A 14,065-nucleotide genomic window follows, 5' to 3' on the forward strand; every position below is an offset into this window, starting at 1 on the left:
CTGCCACTGACCTCCCTCTGCTTCTCCCTAGTCGGGGTACCGACGTGTTCTACCGAACCGGACGGTGGGTTTTCATCTCCGGTCCGGTGTACTCACCCTGAGAAGAACCCAGTGACCATTATCCTCAAGATTTTGTTCATTATCATTTTCATTCAACTGTCAGTGAGCTTGGTGTTGAATAAACACTGTGAACTTTTACGTCTGTCTCTGGGTCGTGCATATGGGTTCAGTTTTCATACACTGAGCATTACACAAAGTTTTCATTGACTGTGAGTGCAAAATACAAAAACTAGGAGGGTGACACGATGGTGCAGTGAGGGCTTTCTTGTGTCTCTGTGGGTTCTCTCACGGTACTTCCTTCCACCATCCAAAGACATGCACTAATATGGTAACTGGTTATTTAAATTGCACATAGGTGTGAATATGAATGCAATTGGTTGTTCATCAACACGTCCAGGCTGAACCCCGCCTTCACCCATAGATAGATGGGATAAACTCCAGTACCCCCATGACCCTCTAAGGATAAAGCAGTTCTGAAGATGAATGAACTAGAAGACTCAACTGAATCTCTTACTCTTACTTAACAACATCTTACTCGCAGTTCTTGATGTTGTAGATGTTGTGAGGTTAACTCATTGCTGTGATTACTGCATCTCATGTTACATTGTATATTTGTTGTAAGTCAAAAACATCTCTCTCCCCTTATTTCCTGTCTGTCAAAAAAGAACCACAGAATCCTGTCACTCCGCTATGAACTCCAGGTGGGACAAAATATCTATGTGGAATGTTTATTTCTATGATATTGAATGATGATGAATTTTGATATTGTTATTCCAAACTATTGTCCATATAAACACTGAAGATGAGGTCACTATAAGTATTACACAATCAAATTGATAAATATATAATTCAAATTTTCTGATCATTTTGGTGTCTTTTTCTTCTTTAGTTTCACAGACATTGTGATGTACCACAGATGATTGTATCACAGAATCACTGTCATGACACTATCATTATTGTGTCATTACTGAGTGTTATGATAATATAGTTAGTGTGCAAGTCTCATACTGGGGATTAAATAAGGTGTGGAATATGCTTCAACAGCAGTGAGTGATTTAACTGCAGGAGTACTTTCAGAAGTTTCAGTCTTGGCTACTTTCATTAGTCTGCTGTGATGGAGAAAGTTACAGACTTTTCCTCTGAGGCACAATTCAAGCTTACAGGCAATAAGTGCCTGATACTCACATATATTTTCAGTAGAGTATTCCTTTAATACTCCATATGCTGGTATTTTCCACCATAAAATGGCGTCCTGAATGTCCTCTATCAGTGGCAGCCTCCTGTGTTGCCGGGCGGGGGTCCTGATGCCATTAGTGGTGTTTATTGGCCAGCAGGGTGCTGTGAAGCACCACCCATGCCTTTAATCAGAGGCCTGCTAAGCCGTCCCTCACTGTTTACCTGATACCTCCATGTTAATTACACAGCCTCAACCACTCACAGAGGGAGGCTGTCCTTCAGCCTGACAACACACACCAAGAGGGGAGAGCTGCACGTTGATGAAGGAAGCACTGAGAGGAGCAGGAAACAGTGCATGAATGGAGTCACAGGGTGTAGAGGGAAACACTCAAAATGGACAGTTTTTGCATTGTAATATATGTAAGTTTGAACCATTTAAAGCTACCTACTTGTTACATTTAAATAAAGCACAATACTTTTACTCAAGTACTGTATACAAGTACAAACTGTGCTCATTTTGTCCTTATTTTGCCATAAGTTACTACAGAATAATTTGTTTCAAGTGTTTTTTCCACTATTGTATTTGTCTTCATGTTTATCTTTTTCTTTTTGAGTTTATTTTACTTTTAGTTTTTTGTCTAAATCATGGCTTTTGTCTCAGTTTGGTGTTTATTTGGGGTAAACCCACATCCACTATAGTCAATGTCCTCCTCTGTCTATTGGAAACAGTGGTGGATCATAACTTAGTACTTTTACCCCAGTATCATACTTCTTCTTGCTTCTGCCTTATTACATTTCCAAGTTAAATATTGTAAGTATTTCTTCACTGCACTTCTCATTTCTCATAACTGTAGTTACAAGCTGATATGCTCATATGGAAGAATGTAGTACTAAAATACTAAGTCACCTTACAATATAAGTATCTATGACTGGCCCTGTACTGGTGAACATTAAAATGTGCTTACATATGTTAGTGATAAATAAAATAATGTATTCTTTAATACAAGACTTTGAAAAGATCCACACTAAATCATTTATGGTTTTCCATTTTATTCTGATGCATTACACAGATATTGCTAATTATACCTTTGTACTTTTTTTTAACCCGTCCTTTTTCTTGGCTCTTCACCTCTGACCCCAGAAAAGCTGACTGTGTCCGTTTCATTTGGAATTTGTTGACGTATTTATATATTGTTATACTTGAAAAACATCATGAGTATGCTTACTACGTTGTCTATGGAACTAAATTCACTGTTATTGTTTGATATCTTTGTTACTTTTGTAATCTATATGTATTATATTGCATTATAGTTGTTGAGTTACAGAATCAATGGCATGTAGTATAGTATTATAACCTGCTCAGAGACTATGAATGAAAATGAGTTCATCAACGTAAATTTACACTGATGTACAAACTTGATGTGCACTGTTATTGGCAAATGCATACAGTTCACCACTTAAATTACATAGGGTTATGATTATACATAAATGGTAGATGTTAATGGAAGTATTTAATCTGTACAGTAGAGAAGGAAATATTATGGATGGATGTGCATCTCCTTTGTTTGGCTCCATTCTTCAGAAACTTACCATGACAGAGGATGCAGCAACACTTGTAGTATCATCCTCTTGACTTCCATCACTCTAGAAAAATCACACAAACATTGACACTTAACAACCAATTCATAATAAAGGGTCCAAACATCAAACATTCTCTGATGCCAGGTTCATTGCTTGGTCTCAGTTAAAACTGAACTGAACTGATTGATATTATTATAATGGGGCCACCTGGAATTCTTGTTTTCTCCTGTGAATGCTGAATGGAGCATTCTGTGTACACAGGAGGACTCAGAACATGCATTAATAATCATCTTTGGGATAATTCTGCACAAACGCCCCCCTTGTTGTGTAATTGTTTGCAGTGCTAGTCATTATATAAGATTCCTGTAGACTGAAAGTGAACCTCCCTGAAGGAGTGGTAAGGGGTAATATATAACGAATCCATTAAAACCCTAAAAAGACGGTAACAATTCTCAAAGGCTCACTAAAACACACTTCAGAGGACTCAGAGAAGATGAGGCTGCTTTCATCTCTCAACCTGACATCTTTATTTACTGTCTATTGTCAGTCTGGCAGATTGGAGAGGTCTCCTCTCAACTTGTTAATGAGCACCATTCGATTGTCTGATTTATTCTTTCATTTTCTCCACCGGATACATGAATAAATCCGTTTCATGTTTCCTTTTTGAGTCATTGTCTCACTGATTCCCTCGTTTCAAGCTCTCTCCACTTCTCCATCCACTTTCTCTGTGGTTTCCCTCAACAGTAAAAAACTAAAGTACAGTATGTTTGGGTTCTTTGGTGTAGACAAGGGTCATTTGAAAACTGTCCAAATTATATTTTTTTTATCTTGTTCCCCTTGCTGAGGATGGAGCTGTTGGGTGAGTTTGGCCTTGGAATGGAATCAGGAAATGTTTGTGGAAGAATTCCAATTCAGTTACAGCAGGTTCAGTATACACCATACTCCAGGTGTGAAATACCCCTGTCCTCACAGGGAAATAATTGTCACTTGTCCAGTGTTCATGATTCCATTTATAAAACATTTATTTCCGAATGTACGTATGCAGTGTTTTCTCCTAATGTCACTAAACAGTGTGTAGTTAAGGAGCTCTACTATTAGCCTGTTACCAGCTGAAAACTCTGTGGACTCGGTATATATTATGGTGGATCAGTATGTATCACTTTGGAAAAATATTTTAAAGAGCAGAGTCCATTACTTTCCAACTTTGTATTCACTCCAAAGAAGTGAACTCAGAATAAAAACACATTTTTTTCTTAAAATGAAAGGTAATATTTTTCAGTGCCTAGTTGTGTGTGAACTGTGATAATTCACTGTGAAGTGAAAAGTTGTACAGTGACACGTATGTAGCTGTTGAGTTAGGTAAACATGCCGTATAGATTCTGTTTAGATAGCTGTGGTTGTGATAATGATATTAGCTTTAGTGTTGTGTGTGCAAAGTTTACTTTATTTCTTTGGCTTGTGTTCATTAACTCTTGTTGCATATTTTATGTACATTAAAGATTACCTTTATTATCATTGTACAATTAGAAAATACATACAACGAAATTATAAGGTGCTTAAAAAAAAACATGCATCATACACATTGATACTAACATACACACATACATACACACACACTCTAATAATACAGTGGGTATAAATACATTTAAAAACAATGACACACAGTAGTGTTGGCATGTTAACTGTGTCAGAAGGTAACCAGTCATAACTCACCACCTTCATGTCATAATGTCATGTTTCATAGCAGCGCTCATGAGGTGTTGAACTGTTACCAGGTTTCCTATGCTTTCATTGGTTGGTCTCACATCAAACAGGTATGGTGTTGTTGCTGTAGCCAGACAAACCTTTTGTGTTGCATGATTAGACCTAGCATGATAAACATCACACATAACCTTTTGTGGTGGAGCGCTGTGCTCCTATTGGTCAGCACAGCGGTAATCATCATAAAGGTTGTCATACCAGACATAGGAAGATGAAAAGGTTCTGACATGTAAGCCTGGTTTGTGTTTATGAACTGTCCCAGATACAGGATCAGTTGTTGATCACACATAAGACTACACTTTTGCCTCGATGTCCTGCATGTTTCAGGTTGATATTGTGTAAACAGAAGCAAACTGCTGATGTTCCTCCATTTATCTGCAGTTTATTAATATGTATAAAGCATGCTGTGATGGTAATTTTTGCTTTTACCGATTAACAATATGTGTCTGTCGCTGTGGGTACTGTCAGGGAAAAACAGCACGACTCCTGTTATCGACCATAAATCCAGCTTTACTTTGTCAAAAAACAACCTGAAAAAGTTGACATGATTGTTCACAACATCGTCCTCATGTGAAAACGTGCTCCACCTCAGGTGAAACAAACACTGAGAATTATGGGTAAAATAGTGCTTGACGCAGCTCTGTCTCCTCCTCTCCTCTCTACACAGCAGGACAGCTCAGCAGTAGAATCTCCTGGTGTTATGATGGACATTTACTCACTGTGTGAAACAGACAGACAAGGACTGCTTTGTTACTGAGACGGAGCTGAAGTCCCAGGAGAGAGGGGGAGGACGGTCCTCCAGCCCTCTCATTATCTCTCTGATCAAATCTAAGATTACGTATCTAATCCAAGACAGTATTATCTATGTGACTATCTAACAGTATCAGATCTAACATCATCACTTCCAACAATTAATCTTATCAATAAGATAATCAATGTAAATTAATATAACATTATCTATCTTACATAACACAGCCTTGTCAAAATTCCATTCTGTATTTGATTCATTTTTACAACATCAGCGTTAATTATCTTACATTACAAATCTAATCTAATCCAACACTACAGTACTTACATTCTAATGACATAAGTTCCAATTTGTGAATGAAAACAACAAGTATAAGCCATCTACAAATACAGTCTCAGTGTTAAAGTTTCTATCAGACTATGTTATATAGACAACTGGATACTTTTCAGGAAAAAAAAGCTACAAGCTATAGTGAGTATTTATTTTTATTTGTCACATAAGATATTAAACTCAATATATTTGGGTTTTTAACTGCTGGTTAGATTAAATGACTAATCAGAAGATATTAGCAAAGTTGCTCCTTTAGAAAGGCAAGTATTCATGTCAGAAATCAGAAAAAAATATTTTTAAAAAAATCTGTCATTGACTGATATTAAACTTATTTTCAGCTTAAATGCAGTGATGCAAGAGGTACAACACAGCAGCAAGAACAGCAAGTAATAATCATTAGCAAATTATAATTTACTAATGTAAATACACAATTTATTACACAAAATGTAAAATATGGAAAAGTAAAGTGGTTGATATGCAGAATATTCTCCTATACACGTAATATGAAAAACAATTTACTGGGCACTTAAATGTGACAATGCATCATGTGGTTTAAACTGATCATACTGTGAGGTGTATAGTGATGTAAAAAAGAAATAATCATAATAATAATTGTGGTGGAATATTACAGTAAAGTAGAATAAGGGTGCTTATTTTTTCTCCCATTGAATCTAATGTTTGATGCCTTGCAATATATGACACTGCTGTTGATGTTAAACATAGCATGTGCTTTGTTCTGATAGGTAATTCCATGGCTATTAACCATTGGTCCCCACATGACCCCCTCAGAAAATTCTGAAAAAATTCACACTTGTTCACCTACCAGATAAACAAACACATCCAAAATTTTAATGTCATATCTGTAATAGTTTAGGAAATACAGCCCTTTGAAAGTGAATGTGTTTTTTTTTTTTATTATTTTGCAAATTTGCTTTTGGGCCAACTTTGAGGAGTTATATCTCCTTAGGTATTCAAGCCACACTGCTGAAACTTAATGTCTGGGGTGAAGTCCCCCTGAAAAGACCATATTTTGCATCAAAATAATTGTAGGTGCCTTCATGTTTGGTCCATGAGGCCTTGAAATCAGGCGAAAAGGCTAATTCTTAAAAATGTCCTCTCTTCAGACTTGCACTGTGCCATAATGGATGAATGTAGAGACCTAATTTTTTTGCATGGATTCTTATGGTCAAGATGCAACAATATACTGCAAAAAGATTACATTTCAATGAAAAGTGTTGCTGTGAGGCAATGAATAAAATGGGTCGATTTGAATTTTTCACAAAAATACTCTTTATTTGAGCACCCAAATTACCATGTAAGTAAGTAAGTAAGTAAATTTTATTTATAGAGCACTTTTCACAGACAGAGTCACAAAGTGCTTTATCATTCAAATCAGAATCAAATTACGTTTACAGAGCCAGTTAATGAAAATTTTGAAATTTTACCATGTCTTCATATATGTTTCAAGATGTTGTGGACAAAATTATAGCTTTGGGATAGAACTGGTTCTATTTTTAATATTTTTTTTACTGCATGACTATATTTTCTTCAAATTGTATACAAACGTAGGTGTAAATCGCATTTTTAACAGTATAATGGCATTGATTATTGCTCAAGTTATGATAATACTTGAGATATTTGAACTAGGGTGTGGAACTGCATGATGGTTCAGATAGAATAATTATAGATTTCCCAGAACTGGCTCAGGTTGATGCCTGTAGTAGAGACTTCTCGGAAATTGGATGGAGCTGGTTGGTTGACCCAGTTTCACCAGGGTCACTGACATAAATGTAGCTAAGATTTCCCAGAATTTTTATGATGCTGGCCAGCCTAATTTTGGGAATTCTATTCATAATCCTCAACAAACTTATTCATCATGGAGGAAAAATGTGTTGTTGGATTGATCTTAAAGAATGAATGTCACAGAAAGATTAGGCTGGCCAGCACCATAAATATTCTTGATTGATTGCAAATTGATGCAAATTGATGCAAAATATGATCTGTTCAGGGGGATTTCACCCCAGACAGTAAGTTTCAGCAGTGTGGCTTGAATACCTAAGGAGATATGACGCCTCAAAGTTGGCCGAAAAGCAAATTTGCAAAATTAAAAAAAAAAAAACACATTAATTTTCAAAGGGCTGTATCTCCTAAACTATTACAGATGTGTTTGTTTATCTGGTAGGTGAACAAGTGTGAATTTTTTCAGAATTTCTGAGGGGGTCATGTGGGGCACTTTCTGAAATCTGGTTGATTTGGGATGGAATGACCCTGATGGGGTTCTCTCAAACAACACAAAAAAATTTTTTAAAAAATGCAGTGATAATGGCATCAAGTAGTGAGGGATCATGGGAGATGTTGTTTTCATTACAATTACTGATAAAAAAAAACTACCTGATGTGATGAAGACATGTATCATGTTTATAGACAAGACAGTGTATTCAATTTTTATTCACATTACATTTCTGTTATGATTTCTTTCTAAAAAAAATTAAAAAAAAAAAAAAAAAAAAAAAAAGATAAAAAAGAATGTCAGTAACAATGTAACACCCCTGACTGAATTAAATAAGCTGTTACATTAAATAAAAATTTAAGGTTCATCTAAAACTGAACATTGTTGGACACAACTCAACAAGTCATGTAATGTGGGCCTAGTCATTTTTAGATATTGTGGACATAAATTTTACATATTGTGCCTTTAAGTTTCAAAGAATTCCTTCATTTGTCTATAACTTTGACTTAATTAACCCTCAAAGAACAAAACAGCCATCAGCAACCAAAATTATCTCAAAAGTGTTTAATAACTTTTGAACCACTGATCAATACCTTGAAATAATTCAGGTAAAATACACTTTCTGATCTTTTCATCGTCATCAGATTTGACCTATTTGGACGTTCAGAGGCTCCATAGTGAACATGGAAGCTCAATCATCTACTGCCATACTGTTCATCAACGAAACACAACAGTGGTTGTACATGCTTCAGTTAATAATATATTTTGCTGGAAAAAGTCACTTTTACATCAGTTTTCACCTGTTTTGATATAATAACCTTTGAATATACTCTGAGCTGTCATGAACATCTACATGATCAGTGAATTAAATGCGGGAAAATACCAGATTTTCATTGAAAAATGCTAAATTTAGAGAATAACATGAGAATAAATGATAAATCGCTTAGGTTAAATGTGAATGTGACATCTTTTGGAAGTGTTACAGAAGTAGCTCTAGGTCTGTAAGAGTTAACTCACTTTGTTGCATCCAATCTAATGAAGGTCTGGCGATCTGCATCTAAAGAAAAAGATGATAAAAATGTCCTGTCTTTCTTGACAGTACGTTATTCAATAATCCCTGTAAAAATGCCTTCAATAACAAGTCTATTTTTCAGCTTTTATCTGTGTTCTAGTTTTCATCTGAGTGGTCATCAAGGGCCTCCTCCTGCCTTGGATCTTGTCCTTTCAGAGTGACCTCTCCGTCTCCCCCTCCTCTCATCTCCACCCACCAGCTCTCCATCCTGAAGCCTTTCACATCTCCAGCTCCAGAAGAAGGCAACAAGATAATAAAATCAACTTATTCTGTGTTGAGGAGACATGAATGGGCTCCTGTTTCTTCTCTAAACTCCCCGGAACAAAGTAGCCATCCTTTAGCATAACAAAAGCCTTTCCCAGCCACTTCCACTCCTCCATCTATTCATCCTGTCAAAACACGGCCGGTTGGCTTTTCCTTCTCTTTCTCACCCCTCCCACCCTCCCTACTCTGCCCCTCAAATCCACTGACAGCTACAGAGGCGGGAGGGAAGCCTCCAGCCTCTCATTGCCATTCAGCAGCGGCCCTTTTGTATGGCAATTGCCCATCCTAATTGGTTGCATTTACAAGCCACTCCGTCAAACTGGCAAGCGGTGAAATACTACATAGTGGGCGAGCAGCTATAAGAGAAAAAGAGTGAAAAGAGGTGGGAAAGTCTGCGGAGTCACTAGTTTTAAAGGCCGGTCAGAGGAAGGTGGAGACAAACCATTAAAAGAACACAGAGAATAGACGACAGTGAATGACACCAACTTTGTCTGCTGACATTTTCATTTTGGTTGAATTAACCTTTTAAAGTCATCTGTGAAAGCTGAGATGTCTATTGTTGTTGTTTTTTGTCTCAATCACTTTTGTTGACGGCCGCTTTCACATAATGAAAAGCAGAGATAGGATCAGGAGAAAATAATAACAAAAAACAGTAATTGTTCATCCTTGCAACTTCCTTTTGGTATAAAAAGAAATAGGGCTTTATTGGACTAAATAATCTGGGGTCCCTTAAGTATTTGTTTTATCAGAAGCCTCTGAAGACAAGCTCTTGATCATCCAATCAATTTGATAAGCCGTCTTATCTATCATGGTGTTCTGAGCTCTTTTGATGAAGGCTATTAGCAACATTAATGAGAAAAAAAGGCATATCTGAAGATTAAACTACACGACGTTGTAACGGCAAAGTGTCTTTTTTTAATTGAAAACCTATGAGTCTTTAGTCTCTTAGCCAATCGTCTAAGGCATTTACATAGGGAGCACCTCCAGCCATAAATGATTTATTATTACAATGAGGCAGAAACCCATGAGGGCAAGACTTCCCCTTTAATTACACTTCTCAAATCAAACGGCAGCCCTGCAGTCATGACTCAGTGGGTCTGTCTGAAAATTAAATGTTCCTAAACAGTCTAGTGAGACGGATAAAAATGTATTAAAGACTCTGATGAAGTCCGCTTCACTGAGGCATGACTGAGCTATATTACTTAAAAAGACTCTTGACTCCTTAATCCCACTCCTGCATATGAATTTAGTGGAAAGTGATGAAGGCGGCACTCTCCTTCAGGTTTTATTTATTCTCTTATGTCAAAGTTTGTTGGAGGGGAAATGGATCAAGCTCACACCCTTTACATGAGTTACCCTGCTGATGTGTTAACTTTATGTGTGTGCTCACTCAGTGTCCATGTGTAATTGGTGAAAAATGGTCAAAGACTGGCTTTAAAGAAGATTTTTTTTTTTACCATCATTAGATATTCATCCACTGTGAGGCTTGTGGATTATCCAAACCAACCGGTAAAACCACTTTATATTAACTTTACAAATGTTCTTTCACTGTCTCATAATTGGACGGCAAAGTAAGTTAGCACCTTATATTAAGAAACACAGATTAACTAGTTTGTGCTCAGTAACACGAGTGTGAAGAAGAGGAAACTGTAATGATCCTCTGTTGGTTAAAAAGTGTCAAACCACTAGTGAATAAACCATGAGAAAGAGCTCACTTTGGAATGGAGAACATACTCTGAGACACATCCACTTAAATTAGAGTTATGTAGACACTATTAACACCTGAGGTTTAGTGTTTTGTTAAATAAGAGCAGACCATGAGTATTTGGTGCTATTAATGGAGACTGACTATTCTTGTGGTAGCAGTAGCTTTAGAAAACAAAACTACTTTTCTCCCACTGGTAGCTTTGTTCAACTTCAATATGTTTTCAAGGAAGCTTCCCCAATAGTGATTGTTGACCAGCTGGTGAGCAGATTCAACATTCAAGAATGTCTATTGTCACTATGTAGCTTACAGGTAGTTCTCGGCTTGATAAAATATGTGTGAGTGCGTGTGTGTGCATCAGTACTATGTACATCATATACAGAAAGAAGTGTAAAAACACAATATGTACAGTGCAGTACAACAGTATGTGCAGTTTGAACGTAATTTGTGTGCAATAAGTAGCAAATGTGCAAATGAATGGCAGCCCCAGAAAAGTTGAAGAGTGCAACAGCAGCTCTGTCAGTCTGTTGGTCAGTCCTCATTCTGTTTAAACCAGGACAATTCAGGAAAAACTTGACAGAACGTCTTAATATTTGGCACAAACACAAACATTCCTTTGGATGTAAAGAATCAGCTGATTTTAGTGGCCTCATGTCTGTTTAGTTAAATTCATGTATGTCCATTTTTATAAATCACAGGATTGAGGAAATTTCTTCATATTTGGTGCAAAACATTTATTTTACTCAGATATGGACAAATTAGATTTGGGTATCCAAGGGTTGTTGTGACTTCAAAAACAGCCTTTTCGATCATAACTGCTTATAAATGTGAGAGGTTCATGAAGGGATTATGATGCAAGAATAATGAACACTGACAGTGAAAACACCAAACAGATAAATAGTAATAAGGTGATACTGTAGCTCTGTCTCCTGGATTTGGACACCAGGTACATCCACCATACATTGTTTTTTTTGTTTGTTTGTTTGTTTTTTCAGGATTATACAAAAACTAAGGCAGTGATTTTCATGTAATTTGGTGGATCAAGGTTCAAGGTAACTTTATTCGTATCCATGGGTAGATCTGTTCTGCAGTACCAGGCGAGGGCATCGGCATTATACAAAATATTAAAACAAAACACAAAACAGACACAAAAGACAAAACAAATTCACATGGGCAAGTACTCACTGATTGTGTCTCAGATAAAAATAAATGAAAAATATAATAAGATACCAGGACAAAGAAAATGTCAAAATGTAATAAATAGAAACAAATGTTAGGACTCAGTAGACGGTTAATAAGTGCACAAAGACAAGCTACTGGGAGATCAGGTGTTTGATTGGATTACAGGACTGTGGGTGTTTGATAGTGGTCTGTGTTGTACTGAATGACACTGTAGTTCTCTGAGGGTTAACTCTGAAAACACATGGAACATCATTCAGTAATCAGAATCAGAATAATTTATTAATCCCAGGGGGAGATTATTGGGTGTTTCAGTCAAGTATAATAAAAAGCAGCAGGGAAGACATTAACAATCCAACCAAAAAAGAGAAATATATAAATATATACATACTTGTGCGTTGACCTGTGGGGATCCATGGGTTCTAGATGTGGCAGTTTTTATGCTGTTGTGTATTCGTATATGCTGTATCGCATTTGTCCAGCAGTCACCGCCAAAGCATTCTGGCCATAGCAACGAGATTGTAAGGCTATTGTATTCCAAAATTACTAATATCTCCCAAAATAGTGGTCCTATCAACTTGCTGTTTCTTTTACTGTCTTCCTTGACCAAAAATGCATGAGTATGTCAAACTGCAACAGTCAACTCTTTCTGGATTTTGTGTGAATCCCCGGACACACACACATATGCACACAGAGGCCACTTGGCTTTTATAATATAGATAAAGCTCTAAATATACAAACATATGTTAAAGCCCCTGGAGTTCAAACCCACTTAATAAACCTCTAAGTCTGTGTGTCAACCATACTCTGTCACCCTTGTGTAAATTAATCATTTCGTACCTGCAACTTAACTGTACACCTCGAAATACTAATCCAATACTCCAGTCACAACAAGAAGAACAAAACCTTTCCTATGAGGTATCACTCTACCAGGCCTTGTGGTAATGTAAGTAATGAAAAATCTTGCACGCATTAACATATTAATTGAGATTTTTCCAACAATCATGTTTTGCCGACGGATGCATTCAAATCAGGCTTTCAGTCAGCGGGGAAATTTAATGAGAGCGGGGAAAGATAACGACTTTGCCAGTATGTGCTCTTAGTCGCTGTCTTTTTGGAGAAAAAGTACTTATCTCACCCCGGGAACCTCTGGCTTATGTAATCTGCCCTTTCATTCAGAGCTGCTGCTGTATGATTGTTTGAGAAATGAAAAAGCCATTTTTGAGCGGGCGGCGCTATGAAAGGAGCCGCCTGTTCTGTATAGTGGCCCTCGTTGTCAGAGCCCAAAAAGGGTCATGAGAGGTCAAGGGAATTATGATTACGCTACAGCCTCAGCGCTCATTCGTCTGGTTCCATATTCCCCTGAGTGACCCCTCGATAAAGAGGCCCTTTTTGGCTGATGATGAAACTCGATAGCTCTGCAGAGGAACATGAATGTTTTGTTAAGAGGGGACTATCGGTGTTGTTCAGTTCAGGAGGTTCATCTTGACAAGATGGGGGTCGTTTTCTTTTTTTTCTTTTTACAGAGATTCCTCTCCTGCTTCTTCAGAGGTACGGCACACTTGTGGATAACACTGTTTTTCACACCTGAGATTGTGTCAGATCGTTGAACAGAAGGTTGGGTGTAAAGGACGGGATGGTTTCTGAGTTGCTTTGGTTTCAATGTGGCATGAACATATGTGTTTACAGAGATATTGGACATCCAAGGTCACACAGCGGCTCAGGTGAAGCATCTACTGTTCAGGACATGTACGGTGGAAACACGGGGTTGACCACAGTCATTTTTTTCAGAGTTGATACCACTGCTGCCAAGTAATAATCAAAGAGATGGATGACTGATATATATTTGTAGTAAATAGGAATGGAGTAACTCCAATGCAAAATATTGTTGAATTGCCTTTTTCCAATGCCAAATCAGTTTCTCAGTTTTAAGTCTGTTTCTGATAATAACCCTCAACT

At 37.1% G+C, this 14,065-nt stretch overlaps 1 protein-coding gene across 2 annotated transcripts in view; it reads right to left on the reverse strand.

Moving 5' to 3' along the window:
• Nucleotides 1-14,065, reverse strand: part of LOC115420877 (ankyrin repeat domain-containing protein SOWAHA) — an 87,486-nt gene that overhangs the window by 47,905 nt on the left and 25,516 nt on the right. For both annotated transcript variants that reach the window (XM_030136467.1, XM_030136466.1), the window contains exon 5: nucleotides 2,827-2,880. In XM_030136467.1, coding sequence (XP_029992327.1) covers nucleotides 2,827-2,880 — 54 coding nt within the window. The remainder of the gene's footprint in view (nucleotides 1-2,826; nucleotides 2,881-14,065) is intronic.

Source organism: Sphaeramia orbicularis, chromosome 6 (assembly GCF_902148855.1).
Source record: "Sphaeramia orbicularis chromosome 6, fSphaOr1.1, whole genome shotgun sequence".
Lineage (NCBI taxonomy): Eukaryota > Metazoa > Chordata > Actinopteri > Kurtiformes > Apogonidae > Sphaeramia > Sphaeramia orbicularis.